At 36.9% G+C, this 25,725-nt stretch overlaps 3 protein-coding genes across 12 annotated transcripts in view; 2 read left to right on the top strand and 1 right to left on the bottom strand.

Moving 5' to 3' along the window:
• vav3b (vav 3 guanine nucleotide exchange factor b) overlaps positions 1–5,234 on the bottom strand; it is a 68,457-nt gene extending 63,223 nt beyond the window's left edge. For 2 of the 7 annotated variants that reach the window (XM_048162497.1, XM_048162498.1), the window contains exons 1-2: positions 4,702–5,233; positions 2,325–2,441 (exon numbers count right to left, since the gene is read on the bottom strand). In XM_048162497.1, the coding sequence (XP_048018454.1) occupies positions 2,325–2,441; positions 4,702–4,905 (321 nt within the window). In that variant the 5' untranslated portion in view covers positions 4,906–5,233. Of the gene's footprint in view, positions 1–2,324; positions 2,442–4,701 lie in introns of all 7 variants that reach the window. The other 5 variants (XM_048162496.1, XM_048162501.1, XR_007180720.1 and 2 more) reach the window with 4 other exon arrangements.
• Positions 5,235–6,058: 824 nt separating this feature from the next.
• Positions 6,059–12,658, top strand: selenoj (selenoprotein J). Its single transcript, XM_048162502.1, has 10 exons — positions 6,059–6,208; positions 6,350–6,416; positions 6,695–6,871; positions 6,995–7,093; positions 9,410–9,502; positions 10,979–11,135; positions 11,314–11,429; positions 11,636–11,713; positions 12,071–12,210; positions 12,456–12,658. The coding sequence occupies exons 2-10, from the start codon at positions 6,350–6,352 to the stop codon at positions 12,555–12,557; spliced, it is 1,029 nt and encodes a 342-aa protein (XP_048018459.1). The 5' UTR covers positions 6,059–6,208; the 3' UTR covers positions 12,558–12,658.
• Positions 12,659–13,798: 1,140 nt separating this feature from the next.
• sh3glb1b (SH3-domain GRB2-like endophilin B1b) lies at positions 13,799–23,187 on the top strand. Of its 4 annotated transcripts, XM_048163745.1 has the most exons (11): positions 13,799–14,188; positions 15,099–15,240; positions 15,780–15,908; positions 17,446–17,579; positions 17,704–17,796; positions 18,269–18,355; positions 19,031–19,054; positions 19,383–19,472; positions 22,180–22,280; positions 22,443–22,665; positions 22,753–23,187. In XM_048163745.1, the coding sequence occupies exons 1-11, from the start codon at positions 14,126–14,128 to the stop codon at positions 22,858–22,860; spliced, it is 1,194 nt and encodes a 397-aa protein (XP_048019702.1). In that variant the 5' UTR covers positions 13,799–14,125; the 3' UTR covers positions 22,861–23,187. The 4 variants fall into 4 exon arrangements, with proteins under 4 accessions (XP_048019702.1, XP_048019703.1, XP_048019705.1 ...); XM_048163746.1 differs by lacking the exon at positions 19,031–19,054; XM_048163748.1 differs by lacking the exon at positions 18,269–18,355 and having other exon boundaries at positions 17,704–17,831; positions 19,003–19,054.
• Positions 23,188–25,725: the final 2,538 nt, after the last annotated feature.

The following is a 25,725-nucleotide window of genomic DNA, read 5'->3' as shown; positions in this document are numbered from 1 at the left end:
GGTTCCTGTGTTGTGATCATAGGTTGTGATTCGACAGCGTTCGACAGCAGCTTAGCGCACCTTGCCCGGAAAGGTCACGCCTCTTACCATAACGTGGAGATGCACGCGCTCAGTGTTATTGTAAACATGTCTTTAATTTTACCCTATCAATTTGAGCTGGAATCAGACCCGGCAATTGGACTGCGGGATGAAAATAACAGCGTTTCGACGACATGGCGACAAACACACTCTACAAACGCAACTCTTGTGTATTCCTGTGGGCGGAGGTTAGTCAAAAAACTGTTTTAGTGACGTCATTAAAGAAGGAAGTAGAGGGATGTAGTCCAAACTGGCCGTTCGATGTAGGCGACTTCTGTTAAATAAAATATCTCGCTTGGCATTGAACTTTGAGCTTTAAAATTTTACAGATTTTATTTATACTCTAACAACAACATTACACACTAACTAAAGTTTGAAACATGGGATCACGAAGAACGGGACCTTTAAGGATTTGTTTGTGGAGTGAGGGGAAAATAGCTTAGGCAATAGTGTTTATATTGTTTGTAAATGTTTCTTTTTATTTACCGGTATTTAATATACATTTGCAATTACAAGGTTAAAGGGTGTTTTTGGAGTAAGATCAATTTCTCTTTCATGAGATTACTTCCTCTTCTTTACCGCGTTACATGTCTCCGTGTCGTAAACTCTAGGGACAAGGCTTCTAAACAGCAAATTTTTAGGGGCGTGATATTCAAATGCCGATTGTTTTTAGCTGCCACATTTATCAAAGTACGATCATTCGTACGATGGGATTTGAGGCATACGAATATTTCATGAATCACACGTGATCCCTGTCAGAAGATGATTTCTGCGCTCAGAATCAGATCTATGCTCGTTTCTACATTAGATTGATAAATGAGGCCCATTATATGCTGAACAAATGACACTCCTCGGCTCCGTTAACATACACACATGCCCTCAGCTATAAGCCTTTAAAAACTGGGGGTGTTTTCACTGCTTTTCTGTTCTCTGCATTAGTCAGTTCTTTCAGGAGTGCTCTCCCAGTTGTAGTCCATCTCTACAGGGCTGTTCTAATGATTCTGCATGGCTGCAGATGTGTCATATGAGTGCAGTCAAACAATAGCTGAACTCCTCTGTGAGAACAGCGCTGTCCCTCACAGCACAAAGGACGCTTCACTTTGTGTTTAACCCCACATGAGGCCAGACCATCAGCCACTGCGCTTGCTAGAAAGAGAAATGCCAGGAGGAAGCTACTTGGTTACTCCTGTGGCTCAGGGAATTTTTGCATTACACTACCATACGAAGACAGTCTACATTCACAAAGAGGTTGTACAACAGGTTGTACAGGAAAGGTGGAGAAATAAATGCGCTACTTATTACAGGTCACCTTCAGAGGCCAGACCACAACCACATCAGCCAAGCATTTACAAGTGTCTGTGAGTACAGGAAGACAGCTACATTTTCTGAGAAGTATTAAACAGATTATGTTCATTGCATGGGAAATGGGAATGGGAATGTAAAAAGGACATGTTGGTGAAGAGATGCAATGTTCATAGAATGATTATTCTATTATTCTGCGTCTTAAGAACAAGTATGATTAATTAGCAGTTAGTTAGGGGTAATAATCAGTCTTACTTTTTGGTATTAAATTACACCAATCTACATTTTTATGTAACAAACTTAAAAAAGTTATGAAGAGTCTTAAAAAATTATGACTAACTTGTAAGAGACATTTATGCAACTAGCCTCAGAACTGTACAGTATATTAGATCCTCAGTTTCACTGATCAGTCGTATCACACTCCCCCCTCTATCAATACATACTGTCTGACCTAAATTCGGCAAATAATGTTTTTTAGTCTCATTGACAGCATGAATTCACAGCTAATTCTTATTTTAAAGTAAAATTATAACTTAATAAAACAAATTACTAATGTTCATTATATAAATTAATATACTAATACATTAATTAAATATGTTTATTGTTCATGGTGTAGTGCATCATTGTTATATGTTATGGTGTACATTAGGGGTGGGCGATATGGCCAAATTCTTATTTCATGATATGAGAGATTTTATTTCACGATAACGATATATATATCACGATATAGTTATTTTGTGTTATTTTACCTCATTTCTGTTAGAAGCAGAAAAAGAAGCAAATTACAAACAATAGGACAAATATAATATAAAAAAAACATGAATTAAACAAGTTTTTTTAAGAATTTTTTGGGGGTTTAATATTGGTTACAGCTGGGTACTACCAATGACAAACTACAAATACTTTTTATTTTTTATTTTTTTTAGATTAGATTTTTTTATTACCTTTCCAAAATCACGAACATCGAAGAGATCAAAGGCATCAAACAATTCGCTCTTCTTCATCCCAAATGCTTCACAGCATGCAGACAGAAATGTACGGATATTCTTCAGACAGAGGAACTAAAAGAGCATAAACAAGATTTCATTAAAATTTTTAAACAATTTTGATTCTGCATATATATATATATATATATATATATATATATATATATATATATATATATATATATATATATATATATATATACAGTACAGTCCAAAAGTTTGGAACCACTAAGATTTTTAATGTTAAATTAAAAATACAGTAAAAAACAGTAATATTGTGAAATATTATTACAATTTAAAATAACTGTTTTCTATTTGAATATATTTCACAACGTAATTTATTCCTGTGATGGCAAAGCTGAATTTTCAGCATCATTACTCCAGTCTTCAGTGTCACATGATCCTTCAGAAATCATTCTAATATGCTGATTTGCTGCTCAATAAACATTTATGATTATTTTCAATGTTGAAAACAGTTGTGTACTTTTTTTTCAGGATTCCTTGATGAATAGAAAGTTCAAAAGAACATCATTTATCTGAAATACAAAGCTTCTGTAGCATTATACACTACCGTTCAAAAGTTTGGGGTCAGTAAGAAATTAAAAGAAAAGAAATTAAAGAAATGAATACTTTTATTCAGCAAGGATGCATTAAATCAATCAAAAGTGGCAGTAAAGACATGTATAATGTTACAAAAGATCAGATTTCAGATAAACACTGTTCTTTTGAACTTTCTATTCATCAAATAATCCTGAAAAAAAATATTGTACACAAATATTTTGTACAATTGTACACATTAAATGTTTCTTGAGCAGCAAATCAGCATATTAGAATGATTTCTGAAGGATCATGTGACACTGAAGACTGGAGTAACGATGCTGAAAATTCAGCTTTGCATCACAGGAATAAATTACTTTGTCAAATATATTTAAATAGTACACAGTTATTTTAAATTATAATAATATTTCACAATATTACTGTTTTTTACTGTATTTTTAATTAAATAAATGTAGCCTTGGTGAGCAGACGAATCTTCTTTTAAAAACATTAAAAATCTTAGTGGTTCCAAACTTTTGGACTGTACTGTATATATATATATATATATATATATATATATATATATATATATATATATATATATATATATATGTGTGTGTGTGTGTATAATGCAAATGTGTACAAAGCAATTTCAAAATGTGGACAAAGCAATTTCAGGATTACACAAGAATTTCTGTGGAAATGTGGCATTGTGAGAGACAAAATAGTGGAATTATTAAGGCTAACAGCTTTTTCCTTCGGTAGATGAGGAAATGAGATTTCCAGCTAATCACAAATGGTCTCTATTGCCTAATAGGTGCAATTGACTATATTTCTGCTTCTGCATTTTTCATTCCAGTCAAAGATCACAATAGATGAGGTTGGTTTTAACTTTTCAATACTATGAGCAAAAGTGTCTGTCATGAAGCAGCTGTATTTAATTTTTTGATTTGATTATTTCACATTCATTTATTTAAATGAATGTGAAGTAATTTCAGAGGACAAAAACCACACTTCTCAAAATACACAACTACAGGAGTCAGATAATTCTGACTAATGCAGCGAGGGATGTTGTTGAAAATTGCTCTTTTCCGTTGTCTGCTGGAGACTGACTTTGTCTCGTCAATCCAGAAGGGTGGATTTGTGAGTTTAAAAATCAGTCACATCAAAGTTGGATTTTATCAGGTCACTGGAGTGAAACAGGGGCATCTGGGAAGAGTCGTCTGGCCCTGGGCAGACTGCCTGAGACTTCTCAGCCCTAAACACTTACTTACACACAGCAGCGAATCAGACAGAACATTCATCCGGACAACTTTTGGGTCTCTACCAAAACACGATGTACATTTAAAAATTGATGTTTCATTAGCTCAATGTTTACCCAGTTTGTTGAGAGCTTTACAGACTGACTGAATGATGCAGTATACAAAGAGAGCTGTGTATATCTACCACTGGGCCCTTTGTGAAGAGAAGTCTATGCTGCCACTGGCACTGGGGATCTTAGTACTATGGCACTGGCTAGTACTATACAGGTTTAAATAACTTAAACTTATGAAAATGTCAAAATATAGGCTACTGTATATATGCAGGTTAGAAAGAACTAAACCGAAGAAAGAAAGAGCTATATACTTCTAATATATTATATGTACTATAGGAGTCTTATGGGAGTCCCGTGTCAGTAGGTTAGTGTTTGCGTAACTGCAATACATTATAAAAATGAAAAATACAAAGTTTATTACAGTAGTACAGTAGTTCATACAAGTAATAAAACAACACAAGTCTGACTGCTGTTTGCGCTCACCTGTGACATCTGTGGTCTGAGATTGATCTCTTTCAGGTTAATGGTGTCGGGTCTGAGATTGTTCAGCAGTTGGCACAGAAGCACCCCATCCCGAAGAGTTTGGGCCAAATCAAAAACCTGCGCCGAATCAGCCGTGACCCGATGATTCCGGGGCAAAACTTTACAGTTGATCAGCCACAAGCTGCATTGCCTCCAGTACTCCATAATGCGCGTATAAAATTAAAACCAACAACTGTGAAATAAATCTGACAGCGTTAAATGAAGCTAAGATGTAGAAACACCCGAAGCAGAGCGCACACCTTGCGTTATATTTGGCATCCGTGGTTTTCTTTTTTGAGCGTGCGCTCTTAGTTGCCAAAACTGAGACTTGTTCGCACTAATTTGGGTTTATCCGCGTCTATCAGGACTCTAAATCCCAATCAGTGGAGTTACGAATTCTAGTACGGTAAAGTTTTTATAATAATTGAGTCGTGTGGCGTTGCTTGGTAATCTTCCAGTCTCATCTTATGAATATTGATGACACGTCGTTGACGCTGTGTTGTATTCTGCCAATGGCGAACGCTCGTCTCATGAATATTAAGAAACAAGTCTTTATCATAGTAGGATAATTTCGCCCCCTGAGCCTATCAAATGCGTTTCCTTTTCCGTTAGTTATCTGATGGGTTCTTGCCGCAAACTATAATAGGTTTAATACCTCTTGCAGATTTATTTCTTTCCTCCTCTTAAATATCATACCGACTTTAAAGGATTTCTATTACGCTGTAAAACTGTAAATAAATTATTTGTTAATATGATTAATAATGTCCAGAACAAAGGAAACCATATGTGGTTAGATACACGGTTAAATACACAATACACAGTGCTACTTATTATTATTTGATTATGAAGAGTAGTTTACTAAAGTATGGCAATTGTTTGTAGCCCTTTCACCGGACATTCCAGATGGATTAAACATGGGTTTAGAGAGCTGATCATTCAAAATACACAGATGGAGAAGTTGATTTAGGAGCGAACTTACACAGACAGACAGTGCTAAAGTTCTCTTATTCATCTTTTCCCATAATGAGGATATGCATATTTTGTTATTTTACCTGGTCTTATCTGAAATGTACATTAATGACCATGAGTGAGTCTTCTAGTAAAATCAGTTTGCTTATTTATTTTATTTTTTCAGACGATTTTATAGTGTGGTTCAATTAAATAAATTAATGAATGGACCAGCAGCAAATATATCAAATATAAATTCGTTCGTATCATTTTACTAACATTAGCATTAGTTATTTATTTAGTAATTTGTTATTTATTTAGTAGTTAAATCATGTTTAAAAAAAAAAAAAAAAAAAGTCGACGTAGCACGTGCATGTGAGGCGTTGTGTTGTCACGTGCTTAATTCCATCCAATCAGCAACACGAGAACAGCAGTTCCATAACACAACAAGCGCTTCCACATTAAATGCATATGTAACTTTCAAACTTCAGATTCCGCTTGAAGGATATAGGATTTCAAGGTGAGAAACACTTTCGTTTTAAACTGTATTAAACATTAGTACGAGTACAACCTTGTGTATGTTGAATATATATATTCTAAGCTCAGTTGAGCATGATACAGCTTATATTTTGTTTATGAGCATTTTATCTCTCTGTCACAGATGGCTCTTGCCCTGGCTGACAGGGTTATCGGAGCAATCATTGCCTCAGCTGTGGCCGATGCTGCAGGTTTGCATTACTTACGAATACTAGTTACACAATATTCTATATAGCAACATAGTCACGATCTGTACTAATATATCGCAGTTGAATTGACATTGCAGTGTTACAGTAAATGTTACTGTGTATTTATAAGCACTGAGTAATAGAACATGCACATGTATGCCATTGCATTGTAATCACATCACACATTGTTCTTGTCATTACTACAGTAATTATTTATAGAAGCAGGTAAAGTCTTCCTATAGTCAAATGTATACACAGATTTGTGTTCATGTACTCTGCAGCACAACCACTCCACTGGGTCTATGACCTGCAGAAGCTGAGTGTGTTACTCTCTGAAAGTCCTCAGCCTGAGTTCCGCCCGGAGTCTGCCAACCCGTTCTACAAGAGGAACACTGGACAGCAGAGCTGCTATGGAGATCAAGCATTCGTGCTCCTGGAGTCCCTGTCTGAGTGTGGAGGTGAAAAAACAAAACAAAACAATTCTAACACGATACATTCCAGTATGTAACAATATGAAAACCTGACTATAATGCTATGTATATCACCATATTTTTTACATGTTGTGGTTCATGGGTTAACAGGTCTGAATGTGGAAGATTTGAAGCAGCGCACCTACACGTTCTTTGGACCCGGATCTGAATATGACACACCAGTCAATGATCCTTACAGAGACAAAGGAGGTAGATTAAATCCATTGCACATGGAAATTTTCTTTATTTTTAAATTGTTTTACTAGTTATTCTTGAAATATTCCCTGGTATATTTGTTATTTCTACATTATGACAAACAATTCTTATAGGAAGGTTATAATTATATATACACTACCGCTCAAAAGTTTGGGATCGGTAAGATTTTGAATGTTTTTAAAAGAAGTTTTGTCTGCTCACCAAGGCTTAATTTATTTAATTAAAAATTATTACAATTTAAAATAACTGTTTTCTATTTGAATATATTTTACAAAGTAATTTATTCTCGTGTTGGCAAAGCTGAATTTTCAGCATCATTACTCCAGTCTTCAGTGTCACATGATCCTTCAGAAATCATTATAATTTGATGATTAGTTCCTCAAGAAATATTTGTTATTATTATCAATGTTGAAAACAGTTGTGTACTTTTTTTTTAGGATTCCTTGATGAATAGAAAGTTCAAAAGAACAGCATTTATCTAAAATACAAAGGTTTTGTAACATTTTACACTACCGTTCAAAAGTTTGGGGTCAGTAAGAATTTTCATTTTTATTTTTTTGAAAAGAAATTAAAGAAATTAATACTTTTATTCAGCAAGGATGCATTAAATCAATCAAAAGTGTCAGTAAAGACAATTATAATGTTACAAAAGATTAGATTTCAAATAAACACTGTTCTTTTGAACTTTCTATTCATCAAAGAATCCTGAAAAAAAAATATTGTATGTATGTATTAAATGTTTCTTGAGCAGCAAATTGACATATTCAAATGATTTCTGAGGGATCATGTGACACTGAAGACTGGATTAACGATGCTGAAAATTCAGCTTTGCCAACACAAGAAAAAATTACATTTTAAAATATTTTCAAATAGAAAACAGTCATTTTAAATTGTAATAATATTTCACAATATTACTGTTTTTAGTGTATTTTTAATGAAGTAAATGCACACTTGGTGAGCAGATGAAACTTCTTTTAAAAACATTAAAAATCGTATTGATCCCAAACTTTTGAGCGGTAGTGTATGTCCTTATATTTTACTTTTAATTATAAAATATAAATATACACATTATAAGCATATATAAAATACAAAGCATAAAAATAATTTAATGTACATTTTTAAAACATACCTACACCTGTTGTTCTAGTATTATTTATATATTATTATAATTTTTATTCATATTTTGAATAATCTTTTTTTTTTTTTTTCAGTTTAAATTTTATGTGCTTTAGTCATTTTTATTAGTTCCCTTTCGAAGTAGAACTCAACACTGCATTTTGGATTGACATAATGGGGAACGCCATCAGTGTGACCGGCGTCTGAAGCATGTGTGCAAACCTAACATTTGTTTGCACACATGCTTCAGACACTGGTCACGCTGGTGGCGTTCCCCATAACATCAATCCAAAATGCAGTGTCTCATTCCCGTTCATGGTTACATTCGTAATCTGAGACGTGTTATTGGTTTTGTATTGCTATTAGGGGTTGAACAACTTCAGACATTTATGTGATTAAAGACAAGTCGCTGTCAACTAGTCACTGATGACGTCATTAATGAACAAATAAGCATGAACCTAGAGCTGCGATTCGAACACAGGTTGCCTTGTGCACAGCTATGACATAGTGTTGCCCAGAAGGCTCTTGCTCCTACATCACAGCTTATTTTTATCAGTTCTTTTGTCTTTGGGTCATTATATTTCTCACAGTTTTCTGCTCATTCTAAATCAGATACAGATAAAGTAGCACAGTAAACATTACATTTATATGAATGCATTAGTGAGAGAGTGATTGTGTGTGTGAAATGATTTTACCTGGCAGCGTCTCTCTAGTATAGTGAAGCTGTGGGTTTTAGTTACTACAAAATGTATGCCAGAACTTTTCAGTTTCTAAGCTATTTTATTGATAAATGACAGAGCAGTGTTGACAATACATGTCTACTAGTCGACTAGTCTGTGCAACCCCTAATTGCTATTATGGTTTAATTTATTTTTATTGTAGTTTAATTTTAGTTCAGATTAAATTTTTATTCATTTCCAGTTAGTAATTTTCTCACTTCAACTTCAACTTATTTCAGTGAGTTGCCGAGGCAACATTACTAATTTTCGTTTAGTTAAGTTTTTCATCTAATATGTATTTTTCTTTAATATTTTTTCCTTCAATTTCAAGTTTTAGTTTTAGTTAACAATGATAACCATGCCAGCATGTTTGTCTGTCATTTTTAATTTTGACTCATAACCCTAGACAGATGGTGAAGTTTCTTGTTTTCAAATATGAGTTTTCCTGAATTATTCATGATTTTTTTCTCTCAAGCTCCCAGGCCTCAGCTACCTATTGAGGGACCCTGGAGACAGGCAAGCCTTAAGAGCTTTATTAAAAATGTGGATGCAGGCAAGGAAGAGACAGGTACTGTCAGTTCTGTTGCTGTGAACAACTATGTCAGATAACCGTCCTCCTAAATATTTTGTGTAGCCACATTATTGTTAATAAACACTAATTCATTTAAAGGTGCCCTAGAACCCCTTTTCAAAAGATGTAATATAGGTCTAAGGTGTCCCCTGAACGTGTCTGTGAAGTTTCAGCTCAAAAAACCCCATAGATTTTTTTTAATTAATTTTTTTAACTGCTTATTTTGAGCCATTATTACATATGCACCGATTAAGAGTGCGGCCCCTTTAAATCTCCCGCTCCCCCGCCCCTGCGAGCTCTCAACTGCCTTAAACAGCAAACACAAAGTTCACACAGCTAATATAACCCTCAAAATGGATCTTTACAAAGTGTTCATCATGCATACATCGATTCCTGTGAGTATAGTATTTATTTGGATGTTTGCATTTGATTCTGAATAAGTTTAAGGCTGTGCTCCATGGCTAACGGGCTAATGCTACGCTGTTGGAGAGATTTATAAAGAATGAAGTTGTGTTTATGAATTATACAGACTGCAAGTGTTTAAGAATGAAAATAGCGACTGCTCTCTTGTCTCCGTGAATTAGGTCTGGGCGATATATCGCATGCGATTTTCACGCGCATTTCGTCAGTAAAGCCGGTTCCCTGATTACCGCTAAATCGCCATCACCTGCTTTCAAATGGAGCGGCATTTAATAGACAGAGCCGTAGTTCACTGACAGTCTACGCAATATCGCGTTCATTATCGCAGATGAATCGCCTTCGATAATGAACGCGATATTGCGTAGCTTGTCAGTGAACTACGGCTCTGTCTATTAAATGCCGCTCCATTTGAAAGCAGGTGATGGCGATTTAGCGGTAATCAGGGAACCGGCTTTACTGACGAAATGTGCGTGACAATTGCATGCGATATATCGCCCAGCCCTACCGTGAATACAGTAATAAACGATGGTAACTTTAACCACATTTAACAGTACATTAGCAACATGCTAACGGAACATTTAGAAAGACAATTTACAAATATCACTAAAAACATCATGTTATCATGGATCATGTCAGTTATTATTGCTCCATCTGCCATTTTTCGCTATTGTCCTTGCTTGCTTACCTAGTCTGATGATTCAGCTGTGCACAGCTCCAGACGTTCTGCCCTTGTCTAATGCCTCGATCATGGGCTGGCATATGCAAATATTGGGGGCATACACCCCGACTGTTACGTAACGGTGTTATGTTGAGATTCGCCTGTTCTTCTGAGGTCTTTTAAACAAATGAGATTTAGGAAACAACGATGTTTGAGACTCACTGTATGTCATTTCCATGTACTGAACTCTTGTTATTTAACTATGCCAATATAAATTCAATTTTTAATTCTAGGGCACCTTTAAATGTTTTTCAAATGTATAATAATTATAAGAACATTTTATGTAAATTGGAAGGAGATAGGCAATAATACATCTTTATTGTAACACTTTTCAGGTTGTGAAAATGATAATCAAATAGATGGAGTGGCAAAGCTGGCTCCCATTGTAGCGTGCTATGCTGGAAAGCCAGAGATGTTGGAGAGGGTTGAGGAAGCCACCCGTGTCACACAAAACAATGACATGTGTGTGGCGGTAACTCTCGCTGCTGCTAGGTTGGTGATGTATGATTGACAACATGAGCTGTGACACATGTACATACTGTACAGCTAAGCACTGTTTGCCACAGAAACAAGGCTATTTATTTCAGTTTAATATGATACTTAGATGGTGGTATATGACAGCTTAAATTGTCTGTGGAAATGGTGTATTAATATGATGCTCTTTCTTCAGGTTTTTGGAGCATTTCATCCTGAATGGTCCTGATCCCAAAGCCCTGGATGCAGTGCTAAAACAGCTCAATGACCCGAACAGACAAAACCCTCAGGATCTGGACAAAGCTATAGTTGGTATAAGCAGCTTGGTATTGTTATTATTAGTATTATGAGCTGAATTCTTATTCGCATATGAAGCAGTATACACTGTATTTCTTGTGTATGCATTTTAGTTGTGGTTAATGCATCATTTGTACCTGGGAGTCATGTCGAACTGTTTGTATATCACAAAGACATCATTTAATATCCAAAATCAGTCTGATTTTTGTTTTCTAATTCAGGACACATTCATCAAGTAAAGGACAATCTGAACAAGAAACCCAAAGAGCTCATTCCCACTGTGTTTCCAAACACCTGAGGTTAGTTACATTCAAGGCATCTTTACACAGAAAAAGCGGCACAGAAACCAACTCTGAAGCGGCATAAATGCATTTACACAGGAATTAAAATCGCGGGAAACAATGCTTTGAACATAAGTATTTCAAAACTAACAGTTTTAACAAAATTAATTTAAAAATAATTAAATAATAAACAATGAAATATAACTCGAAATAAAAAAGATCTTCAGAGTTGGTTTCTGTGCCGCTTTTTCTGTGTAAAGATGCCTTAAGCAGACTATACAGTAGGCCCATGTCTCTTTAGCTGAAGCATTTAGTTCTGTTGTTATTTTTGATCGTTAGTCATGGGTAATTCAGCAGCTATGTCATCTCCCTCAGGTTTGCCAGGTGCATTCCTGGCAGCGCTGCATGGGATTCTGACGGCTAGTGGCTATGAGCAGGCTGTCCGGGACACCATGAGCTGTGGTGGATGCACCTGCAGCAGGAGCTCCTTCATTGGCGCCTGCATTGGAGCTCAGGTACTGCAAAAATAATGACCTTGTGACCACATTGTTCTATCTAATACAAAGTAGTCTATATGTAATCAAGGTCAAACACTTCTTGTGTTATCTGTTGTTGAAAACTTATCTGTAACTGAGCAATCCATTCCAATCTTTCATCAGGTGATTATGTCATATATGCATGACAGAATGATTATGCAGTAACTTTTGCGGTTATGTAATGGCTCTCAATATCTAATACTGTGACACTTTTTTTTCCTCAGGTTGGAGTTGAAGGAATACCAAGTTCCTGGAAAAGCAAGACTTTGCGATACAACACTTTGTTAGATCTTGCAAAGAAAGTTGTTCATCTCCAACAGCGTTAACTTTTTAGTATGCAAAGTTAAAGGGATAGTGCACCCAAAAATGAAAATTCTGTCATTAATTACTCACCCTCATGTCGTTCTAAACCTTTAAGACTTTCGTTCATCTTCGGAACACAAATGAAGATCTTTTTGATGAACTCTGAGAGCTTTCTCCATAGACAGCTAAGCAACTGAAACTGTTTTGTCCAAATTTTCTGAAGAGACACAATTGCTTTATATGATGAACAGATTGAATTTAGGCTTTTCATATGGATTAGTTTTACAATCTCTTTATGAACTTTGAACAAAGTCTTGCAGGTTTGGAACGACATGAGGGTGAGTAATTAATGACAGAATTTTCATTTTTGGCTGAACTAACCCTTTAATATGTGGACAACAACTGATATGAATATAAAATCATCCATGTTCTTTTGATTTTTTGCCTAAAGATCATCTTCCATGGTTGTAATTTTAATGAGACAGTTCATGAAAGTTGTAGCTTAAAATATAAAAAAGTTATAACTTGATACCTTTGTTTTATTAAATAACAACAAGACATGCAGAAAATGATATACTGTGGCATTAAACCAATGTTTAATGAAAACACCTTGTATTTGTTGTTATTATTGTACTAAAAGGTAAAATAAACGCTAAACTACTCGACAAACTGTTTTGACCGATAGCGCCATCTAGTGGACATTACGAAAACTTTATAGACCAAACATTCAGCAGTTGATCACGAATAAAAACTTTTTTTTAAAGTTTTTTTTTCATATTTTATTTGGTTTATTTATTTTTAATTTCCTACTATTCCGTGCTGCTTTTGACAACCTAAAACCTTATATTTGTTTTAATTTTTTTTTATTTTTTTTTTTTTATATATAAATTAAAAAGACATTTACCCCTGAAGTCACAGACTAAAATGCATGTTTTGACTCAAGATGAACACCTGTAATGTTTTTTTTTTCTAGTGTATGTTTATAAAAGCTATTAATCCTGGATTAGGCTAAGCCCTGTCTGTGAAACTGGACCATAATTTTTTTTAGATTACACTTTATAGCAAATTGATTTATGCTGTATTTTTATTTCCTGTTATTTATTTATACTTTATTTAGTTTTCGTTCAGCCTCTCACTCACAACATTACTAATTTTAATTAGTATTTCCTATTATTTACTGATTTATTCATAGCCATCTATGGACTATGTTTATTATATTTCATAGCCAAACTGCTGTCTAAGTAGGGAGCACACTAGGGTTTGAGACACATCCGCTGGCTTGTCCTTCCTCCTCACACTCACTCACTCCAACAGCTGCTGCTCTGCGCTAGCAGATACACTACTGACAGATACATCACAATACCCACCAAACAGCCTTAACACAGTTTTACGCGTGTATTTTTTATTAGTTATCTTTCCAGTTGCGGGGTTTTACATGGACTACACGCTTATCACGACAAAGCGAGCTGAATTCATAAGTGTTTTGGCCGGACGGAGAGAGGCTACAGCAGGCTAATCTGTGTTTGCTAACAGGCTTCAGTTCACACTGAAGGTTCGTTTGAAACATCAGTATATTCATAAACACACAGACATGGAGTTCAACGTTAGACGACTAGCAGCGGACGCGGGCACTTTCCTCAGCCGTGCTGTGCAGGTAATGTCTTTAAATGACTTTAAATCCCCGAAGACGAGGCGTTTAGTCTCTTGTGTTTGTTTTTAAACTGTTTTTATTTACTTAAAACGACAGTTCAGCAAAATTGACTGTGTGTGTGTGTGTGTGTGTGTGTGTGTGTGTGTGTGTGTGTGTTCATTTACACACCCTCATGTCTGTATGACTGTCTTTCACTCTTTTCTGAGGAGGTCAAAAGCAGATTATGGACTGACAGCCGAAGTCACCATTCAAAGTGAATGATGACCAAGACTGTTCTTCTGCCTAACATCTCCTTTTGATGCTTTACAGAAAATACATAGTCATTCAAATTCATTCGTTTAGAACAACATGGGGGTGGTGATAGATAGATACATAGATAGATACATAGATATTAGGATTTGTTCACTGTCTCTTTAAGAAGAAATAAAATGTTCATTTATAATATATTATATATATATTATTTGTACATTTTGTCGTATGTTACTACAACATTATTGGTTTGTACTAGATATATTAAACTCTGTTATTACATAGTTTATCAACTATGTATGTTAGTATGTCAACTGTAATAAGTCAAATTTATTTCGGCAAATTGTACTTTAAAATCTCGTCTTAAAACATTTTATTTTAGGATATCTTTTACTTGATTATTGGTTTTATTTTTATATAATATAAATATATATATATATATATATATATATATATATATATATATATATATTAGATATAACATTATTATCACTGTAAACAGTGGTAAAAAGTCATATGTTAGCCAGAAATGCTGTTTAGGTCAGCAGCTCACTAGGTTTTGGTTTTGAGACCACAGCTGGAACGTGTGAACTCTAACACTGTCAGCTGTTAAAAGTTATATGTAAACTGTACTGCTTTAGAAAACTGTTTGCAATCTATGTAGTTCACAGAGGAGAAGTTTGGGCAGGCGGAGAAGACTGAGCTGGACGCCCATCTGGAGACCCTTTTGGGTCGGGCCGAATCCACCAAACACTGGACAGAGAAGATCATGAAACAGACCGAAGTTGTGCTGCAGCCGAACCCCAGTAAGAAGAAATGCATGTGATTAAACAGGACTGTAGTTCAGTAATAGTGCAAGTCACTGTTATTTGTGCAAATTTGTGTCACCAGTAGAGAGGAAATGAACTCAGGGTTACAGTTTATGAAATCATCCTGCTATTGCAGTAACTATAATTGCAGGAGAACAGTGTTAAGTTCCTCGCAATGGGATTAAGACCCAGCCCTAATGATGAGTATTTTTAGCTGTTCAGCCAGGAGGTCAAAACAATGTGGGTTTTATCTTGTATTTATGATCTTAGATTGTCTTAGAAATAAGAAAGAAACATATCTCTATCTTTATTTTGACTTTTGGTGGCATAGAAGTTCACTTTGCTTATTTCCCAAGCAGCTAGTATCAGCATATTCTTCTTGGCAAGCACACAAATCCACAGTAACCATTTGTAAGATATTTTTGATATTCAGCAGCAGTTATTTGTGCCTGTGGTTGACAGGCCTTGCTTAAGAGGTTGCATGTGGTCTCATCTGACTCTTGCTGGTCTTAATTGAATTTGTCTGATGCGTGTAGATGTCCGCATGGAGGAGTTCCTTTACGAGATGCTAGACAAAAAAGTCCCAACACGTGCCAACAACCACGAGTTGCTAGGGGAGTGCATGATCGACTCGGGACACGAGTTTGGACCTGGAACAGCGTACGGTGAGCTCATTACATGATCTCGTCCTACTGACCCTGACAGTCTCAGCTAGTTTTTGGGGTTATGAACATATCCGTGAAATTATTGTGACGTCACAAAAAGCAAACACGCTTCTTCAGGCAAGCAGCTTTATACTTTCATACTCTTTATACAACTAATATGTATCTAGAGATAAACTATACTTTTTAATGTTGTTGGAAGAAGTCTCTTAAGCTCACCAAGGTTTCATTTATTTGAATGAATGAATGAGGCATTTATATAGCGCTTTCATATGTACTACTGTACACCCAAAGCGCTTTACAATCATATCAGGGATCTCTCCTCATCCACCACCAGTGTGCAGCGTCCACTTGGATGATGCGACGGCAGCCGCAGTACAACGGCGCCAGTGCGCTCACCACACACCAGCTGTAGGTGGAGAGGAGAGAGAGTGATAGAGCCAATTCAATGGATGGGGATTATTAGGAGGCCATGATTGGTAAGGGCAAACGGAGGGAATTTGGCCAGGACACTGAGGTTACACCCCTACTCTTTACAAGAAGTGCCATGGGATTTGTAATGACCACAGAGAGTCACGACCTCAGTTTAAGGCCTCAACCGAAGGACAGTGCTTGTTACAGTATAGTGTCCCCGTCACTATACTGGGGCGTTAGGACCCACACAGACCATAGGGGCCACCCCCTGCTGGCCTCACTAACACCTCTTCCAGCAGGTACCTAGTTTTCCCAGGAGGTCTCCCATCCAGGTACTAACCAGTTGCCTGGAAAATCCAGCCTCACCACTGTACCAGCGGATGAGTTTGGTCGGCCATTGAATCAATTCGATTTCTAGGGCCGAGCAAACAGGAAGCGGAGTAAACCAATCAGAGAAGGGCGGATATGACGTTAGCAAAGCAACAAGAGAGTCAACAGCGAAAAGTAAATAATTAATGTGTTTTTGGTCATTTAAAACTGAATTCACAGCTGAATAGAACAAACTCTCGGGTCTCCCGTGCACAATCTTTGTTGATATTGAAGGGACTTTCGCCGCACTGTTTGCGTCACTGAAATAAACGAATCTGATTGCACGGTACGGTTTGGAGTTGACTCGAATCGCGACGGAGGGCGGACTGACCAGACCGATATATCTTGTAGGCAAACTAACCAGGCTCAGCCTTGCTTAGCTTCAGTGGGCAACCAGTCTTGGGCTACAGGGTGATATGGCTTTGATTTAAAAATACAGTAAAAACTGTAATATTATGAAATATTATTGCAATTTAAACTAGCTGTTTTCTGTTTGAATATATTTTAAAATGTAATGTATTCCTGTGATGTCAAAGCTGAATTTTCAGCATCATTTCTCCAGTCTTCAGTGTCACATGATCCTTCAGAAATCATTCTAATATAATGATTTGATGCACAAGAAACATTTCTGATTATTATCAATGTTGAAAACAGTTGTGCTGCTTAATATTTTAGTGGAAACCGTGATACTTTTACATTTTCTATTTGAAATAGAAACATTAGAAGTTTTATAACATTATCCTCTTATGTGCTGCAGGTAGTGCTCTCATTAAATGTGGGGAGACTGAGAAGCTATTAGGCAGTGCAGAGAAAGAGTTCATTCACAGCTCCGCCATCAATTTCCTCACTCCCTTCAGGAACTTTATTGAGGGAGATTTTAAAACCATATCTGTGAGTATCAGCATACCACTGAACATACACTACCTTTGACCATTATATTATATTATATTATATTATATTATATTATACATTTAATCTTTAAAACTGTTTCTGATGTTGTGTTCTTTCCTTGCAGAAAGAGCGCAAACTGCTTCAGAATAAGCGTCTAGATCTGGATGCAGCCAAAAACAGAATGAAGAAGGCCAGAGCAGCTGATGCTCGCTCTGCAGTTAGTATTTTACACACACACACACACACGCACTTGTATATGTGGTTTAGTATGTTTTTTTAAGCCATTTGGTTTACGAGGACACAGTAAGTGTCCTCATAAACCATGTTTACGATGTAATACCCATGTCATTATACACATTTGTGTCCTCATAAACCATGTATACAAGAACACACACAGAGAATGTAATAATAAGCAGCTTTTTTTCTGGCATTTCCAGGTTAACCATACATTCAGTTTTACAGTTTATTCAAATGAGAGACGAGTTTTGAAGAGTGAAAGTTGTTTTTCATCTTTCCCCAAGCTAGCCGCCAGCTCTCTAATGCTCTTAGCGCAGTGTAACTGAGGTGATGCTTGTGTCAAATGCCCTTTTGCGTGTGCGCTGCAGTCTTTGGATCTCTAACCTCTCTTATTTTCCCCAGTTCTCTCTCATTATGTCTCTCTCTGTCTGCTTGCCTGCCTCCGTCCGAAGGAGCTGAACTCAAGCCCTCCGCTGGGAGAGGAGTATGTGGCTCACTTTTCTTACATGCTCAGCTTCTTGCATGTCAGGTGGCTAAAGGTTTGTCTGCTGTGTCTAATAAAACATCTGCCCTCTCTTGCCCTTCACAAAATTCATCATCTTTGGAAAGAATCATTCTGTGGGAAGAACATTTTTACATTCAAAAAAACACATCTTGATAAACACATGCTTGTATTTCTGTCTAACTGAACAGAAATAGCTGTGCTAATTCATGTGTTTTTGTGTTCACTCAAAACGTGTTAGCCGCTAAATGTGCTCCTAATTTGTGTGCTTAACAGACCATTTATTTCACTTTGAGGGCAACAGAATGCAGTTAGTGTGTTTGGTGTGGTTTTATTTTTCTTCTGACCATTGGTAATATATGAGTCTGTGTCATCCGTGTCTGTGCAGTCTCAGCTAACAGTATGATTTGCATTAAAAGTGCACAATATCACCATGAGGTGAATGTGTTTCAGTGTTGTGCATGTGCTCATACATTAATATTGTTATGACAATCTTCTTCCCATTGTTACTCATCATAAAAGTGAACAGCTCCCTGTTTTGGTTCCTCCCAGTGAATGTGTCTGTACATGAATGGTGACACAATTAAACTTATCTTACATAACAGCTCCAGACGGTTATGAAAGTTGTTGATTGTGAGGAGTGATAAGTTTGTGTGGTTTGAGTTGTTTCCTTGACCTGACAAGTTTGTTACTGTTTCTAAATGCTGGCCAGCTGTGGGCTGAGGAGGTGCAGCAGGTGAGTGCGCTTCAGTCTTTCCTCCCCGAACCCTGTTGAAGAAAACACAGCTTTTATCAGGGAAACGGAGACAGCTGCCCTGTTATCTTTGCTAGTGCTGTCTGACATCAACTCGCCCTGCCACGTGAATGAGGAACTGTTTTTACACACAACTCAAACGACACACTTGTGTCCAGCAGAGGGAGCTCTAAAGTTGTTTATATTCCCACCTGCCTCTGTCACATCTACTTTGCACAGAAAGCAGCATAGCCTAGACATCCATCTGATTCTGAGCCTATTTGTGGGGATATATGTGATGTGATTTTTTTTGTGTGTGTGTTTCCATCAGGCAGAGACAGAACTGAGGATAGCACAGAGTGAGTTTGACCGGCAGGCAGAGATCACCAGACTTCTGCTGGAGGGTATCGGCAGCACTCATGTACGCTCACACATCCTTTGTGTATATCAGTGATTCCTGCGCCACTGCAGCAAATCCAGCACCATGGCAAAATAATGCTTTACCCAAGTTAAATGGCCAGTTCATCCATATAAAAATTTATATTAAAAATTATGTAATGGATGTCAATGGACACCTAAATGGTTTGTTACCAAATTTGTTCCGAATATCTTCTTTTGTGTTAGTCGGAATAAATGAGGGTGAGTAAATGGTTCCTGGAGATCTACCTACCTGCCGAATTCAGATCCAACCCTGGTTCAACACCTGTCCATAATTATCAAATGCTCCTGAAGATCTGGGCTGAATCCGAAATCGCCTCCTATACCCTCATTCACTATTCCCGACATTAGTTCACTAATACAGTTCACTTGAAGGAGTGACTGACTAAAAACAAATGAGTGAATTCGAACACTGAGTACACCAAAAGAGCTGCCACTTTTGCATAGTTTGTGCTTGCTGTTTATTAATCACTTGAAACTTGGCAAACTGGCAGCTCTAGTAGCAGGATGAAAGGATTCATCTTGAATTCTGTCATGGAAATTATGTATAAACCTTAGATAAACAATTTAACAATCAATTAAAAATGAATTTATACCCGTTTTATTTTACGCTGTACGCCGTGAACAAGACGTTTGTAAAATGAATGAATGGATGGATGATTCAGCTGCAGGCGCCATCTTCTGGCAAGATGCGGGAATTCATTCGGCATGCGACTTTCGTAGTGCATTATGAGTATTCTCTAGCCAATGAACGTACACAAAGACTATAGAATAACACAAGACGTGTCACTCGTATTGTTTTGAATGGGAGAAAGTGTAACGCGCAATATGGCGGAATAAGTCCCGCCTTTTAAATAAGAGCCAATCGCCGACTGGTAAAGTCATCGCGTCACTGCAGCAGCCGTTACAAGCACAGACGCGTGCCCTATTTAAGGGTATTGGGGGCGATTTCAGACACAGGGCTGGTTCAGTTGTGTTCAATCAGGGTTGCAGCTGAACTTTGGTAGAGGAAGGTAGATCTCTAGAAGCAGGATTGAGCACCCCTGTCTTTAAAAGCCAATTCACACCGCACAGACAAACACCAACAAGCAAGTTGGCTGTTGGATTTAGAATTTTATGAAAAATAACTGTCATGTTCACACTGCCCCAACAACAGACAGCAACAAAAGCTGATTGAACGTTTACTCGGGTGTAAACAAACCCTGACCAGCCCCAACAGACACCGACAGGGGTAACACAATGATCCAACAAAACCCAACAAACGTATTTGTTGCCGTTTGTCTGTGCGGTGTAAACTGGCCTCAAAGGCACAATTTGTAAAAATTTTGCAGTAAAATATCCAAAAACCACTAGGCCAGTGTTATCTATTTTGTTCACTTGAGTACTTACAATATCCCAAATGTTTCCAACTATTTGTAAATCGTGAGAAAATAGCGATTTTGACCAAGGATAAGGGACGTGGCCAGGAGTCGTCTGTCAATGGCGTCATATCCGCGTTACCCTCGGCTTCTGTTTTTATTTTGTAGAAACCATAGAAACACGAAAAAGCGCCATAGAAACCATAGAAAGACGCTTTAATATATTGCATGTTTTATTAGACAAGGGAACAACTGTTTGGTTACATTCACAGACAGAAACATCTGATTGGGGCGATTTTTTTGTGGTCGTGGCTCCAAAAACGGTGGTCCTTCATCGTACAATGAGAGATGTTCAAAGATGGGCGTTTTTATGGTCTTGCAACCAAAGATAGCCTCCAATAATTTTCTGACAGTTTGTTTGCTGCAACGACCTACGTCTACTGATTAGCCAATAAAAATGTATCATGAAATGGCGTATTGATCGAGACATGGCGGTAAAAATTTAAAACTGCTTACCTCAAGCTACATTTGCCAAATTGCCTCCATTTTGCCACAGTTGCCAAATAGTGATTCATCTTGCTTTATTTGTTTACCACTAGCGCATGCTGATGTTTTATTCTTCTATACTAAATTGCGTCGTAGCCACTGTGTCATCATCATACAGTCTAGTCGTACCCAAGTTTATTAGATCCAAGTCGTACAGTGTGATTTGTAATGATCTTATAGGAGTTTGAATTGAATGTGATAAATCCTGCAAAACAACAGAAAATTACACCCTTGTAATTGTGATGTCTTCATTGCACAGTAACAAGCATACAGCATTACTAGTTTAAATGAGTTTGCAAATCGATGACTTGTAGGAGCCATTTTTTAATGAATCAGTTATTTAATGAATTAGTCAAGACTCTTAATCATGGCTTTTTCATTCTTTGAAACAGTCTTAATGAATGACTAATATGAGCCTGTTCTTTTAATGAATCCGTCAAAAGATCCTTTGTATCAATTTGTATTAGTTTTAATGAATGACTCTTAAGAGCCTGTTTTTTAATACATAAGCCATTTAATGAATCAGTCAGAAGGCTCTTTCTTTGTGTCAATTTTAATGAGTGACTCTTATGAGCCTGTTTTTTTTAATGAATCAGTCATTTAATTAATCTTTCTTTTAACGAATCAGTCAAAAGCTCATTCTTTTAGTCAGTAATAAAAATCAATTAATTTGTCAGAACAGATCGAACTAGGTCAAATGATAGATTCTGTGGGAAACACTGATGTATATGTCTATTTTATGTATGTGATGTGCACTGATGGCTGTTCTCTCCTTTTTATGATCAGGCTCATCATTTACGCTGTCTAAATGATTTTGTGGACGCTCAAGCTGCATATTATGCCCAGTGTTACCAGTACATGGTCAATCTGCAGAAACAACTGGGAAGGTTGGCTCACATTTATATCTATGATACATTTGTTTGTAATATATATATATTCACCAGTTCCTCTGTTTTCACCCTCAGTCAAATTGTGATGTAAGCATATATACATATATATAGCATATATATTTAAACCACCAGTAGTAACTGTTCCCTTATCTCCTCCAGCTTTCCATCCACGTTCACTAATAACAATCAGCCGGGTGGCAGCTCCTCCGCCAGTGTCTCAGTTCCCTCGGCACCGCCGGCCGCCTCACTTCCCACTCTGCCACCCAACCAGGCCTCGCCCGCACTCAACGAGCTCCGCAGCACCTCGGGTACCCGCAAGGCCCGTGTGCTGTATGACTATGACGCTGCCAGCAGCAGTGAGCTCTCTTTGCTCGCTGATGAGGTGCGCCTTCATCATCTTATTCAAACCGACATAACATGAATCATTCAAATTTTTAATTTGTATATGTGTGCAAATTTTTTCTGTCAGGTAATCACCGTGAGCAGTGTGCCAGGCATGGACTCTGATTGGCTGATGGGGCAAAGGGGCAATCAGAAAGGCAAAGTGCCAATTACTTACTTGGAGCTGCTCAATTAAGATCAGCGAGAAGTGCAAAAGAAAAAAAAATTCAAATTGCACATGTGGGTTTGACAACAGTGACACTCCAGATGTGATCTGAGAGGATCAGAATTTAATGTAGCGCAAAGCAATATAAAAAAAGTCTTCTACACTGCCATGTTCTGTTGTGTGAATGCCTCCTCTGCCATTGGAGGAGCGTTGTAGTAGCCTTACAGTTACGAAAAGCAGTCCGAGGTTGCAAATTATTCATCGGATTCATGTGCCAACTGATTTTTTTTTTTAATGCTAAACTAATTGATTTTGCTATAATGTGCTATGGTGCTCTAATAAATATTATATAAACAACTGTGGTGCTGTTCAGTGTGATCTTTCCTTTGTCTTAAAAAAGAATTGGTAACACTTTATTGGTTACACTTCATTTTAAGGTGTCCTTGTTACACTGTAATTATACATTTAAGTACTGAGTAATATTAAAGGCAGGGTAGGTAAAAAATGTATAAAAAAACTTTTTTTCAAAATTTGTTTAAACTTTATTTATATATCAATACATAATTAAAATGTAAGTACTCTGAAAAAGAAAGTATAAAAATCGAGTGTCTGTAGACCTCTCACGACTGTTTTAAAGACAGCTCATTATTTCCATTCACTCCACCCACTCCCTTCTGGGCTCCTTCCAAAGCCACGCCCCCAAAACGCATGAACGTGCGACTCCGACCACTGAGCTGGAAGACGCATTATTTACCTGAGACGAGCGGAGAGGAAGGAGCACAGTGCATGTAGTGACATCATGTCAGAATCACATGTAATAAAAATAACTTTATAATTATGAAGATAAACAAACAAGATGTATTTTAGTACTCACTATCAAGCTAGCATATTGATATTGGTAAAGTTTAAAATATATATTTTTTGATTCGCTAACGAGCTAGTTATCTATAAGGCAAAGCTAAAAACAGGTTTCATGATACACGTTTTTCCATTACCATCATTTACACTGTGATGAAGATGAATTTCGTGTAAGATTCATAACATATATGTTGTTCTACAGATAAACAGAGTAATACACTCAAATATCAACTCACAACTGCATTGCAGACACAAAATAATAACACACACATACAACAAAGTGTGTACGACACACACAGATACAAGATAAAGACATCAGTAAACATAGGTAGAGAATATAAAAACAAAACAAAGGCGAAAAAAAACGTGCAGGTAAACTTACAGGTGAACATGGTAAAAGAGTTAGACAGAGGGTAAATATAGTTCTAAGAAAAGTTCCTAGATGCGGAGTAACGTTAGGCCTACTATCTGTTAAACATGTATTTAGTTATCTAAAGCAAAATTATGCACAATTCAACACTATAGCTATCATCTTGAGCTAGGCCTATAGATTATTTATCGTCTCTACTACGGCTCGCTAAGTAATGTTATGTTAGCTATATTACGCAGCTACGTGTGCTAATGACACATGCTTCATGAAAAAAATAAACAAAAAAATATGTATGATCAAAATACAAAAAGAAAGATTTACCTGTCCAGCGGAAATAAAGCCATCAAGGAGTCACTTTTCAGCCCCTTGAGTTCCCTTAGTTCTCGCCATCGCTGGAAAGCCACGCCGATATTAACTCGCGTTTTATTTCTTTGTTTATCCAAAGACTTTTTGTTCATTGCCTTTTCTTGTACTGTTACTGTCTTCCTTTTTTTGCCTGGTTTGCCTTCACTAACTGCATAGGCCGGTACTGTGAATTTTGCTTGCTGTTTCTCTGCCATTGTTTTGGTATTCCTAGGATCCATGCCTCTTTAATTTCCCAAATCAAACGTGCGCGCGCAAGTGGGCAGGTCATGTGTGGCAAAAGGGTGGTTGCCATGGTTGCGAGAGAGTGACAGTCGCCTAAGCCAATCCTATGTTTCGTCCCGGATGGAAATAATGAGCTGTGTTTAATACAGATTAAACGGTCTAGAGTCACTCGATTTTTATACTCTTTTTATCAGAGTTCTTACATTTTAATTATGCATGGATATATATAGAAAGTTTAAACAAATTTGGAACAAAATTTTTTACCTACCCTGCCTTTAAGTAACAACATGTACTTGTTATAGGGTTACAATTAGGGGTTGGTTTGGTTTAGGGTTAGTTGCATGCAATTATGCATAATTTATAGTTATTATTACTATAGTAACTACATGTAACATATGCAACAATGACACTGTAAAATAAAGTGTTACCGCTTTATTTTAGTGTCCTTATTACATGTAGCCTACTTACTGTAGTAATAACAGTAAATTCATAATTACATGCAACTAACCTTAAATAAAGCCTTAATCCTAACCACATAGTAAGTACATGTTGTTAATTATTAATTATAAAACGGATAGTTCCGGCCCTTGATTCTGATTGGTTGAGCCTCGTTAGCTGTTGTAAAATTCACGAAAACATACAGCTGACCGCATAAGTATCGCTGCGCTACTGAGTGTGTACAAAGAGCTTAGAACCCAAAAGGCGAAACTCTTATCCTTTTTGGACAACAGCCACTAGATGGCGCTCCTGTAGCGCGGCCGCCATTATGGGGTGAAAATCTAACTGGACCATAGAATCCTTCACATCATACGCACCCAAAATCGGCGAATTTCACTGCCAAATCAGAAGCGCAATAGAACAGTTTTTTAAATTAAGTCATCAGTAAAATTTTATGGCACCAACAGTAAATGTTGCATTGTCTATGTTTTATTTTACCAGTTGTGGAATCCAACCATTCATCCATCTGAGGTAAAGCAACTTTACACATTTATTCATAGTAAATTAATAATTAATACATTTAAGATCATAATTTTTGCAGCGAACATTATACTTAATGGAGTAATAATAGTATTGCTCCA

Source organism: Megalobrama amblycephala, linkage group LG17 (genome assembly GCF_018812025.1).
Source record: "Megalobrama amblycephala isolate DHTTF-2021 linkage group LG17, ASM1881202v1, whole genome shotgun sequence".
NCBI lineage: Eukaryota > Metazoa > Chordata > Actinopteri > Cypriniformes > Xenocyprididae > Megalobrama > Megalobrama amblycephala.
This window is presented reverse-complemented; position numbering and strand designations above follow the sequence as displayed.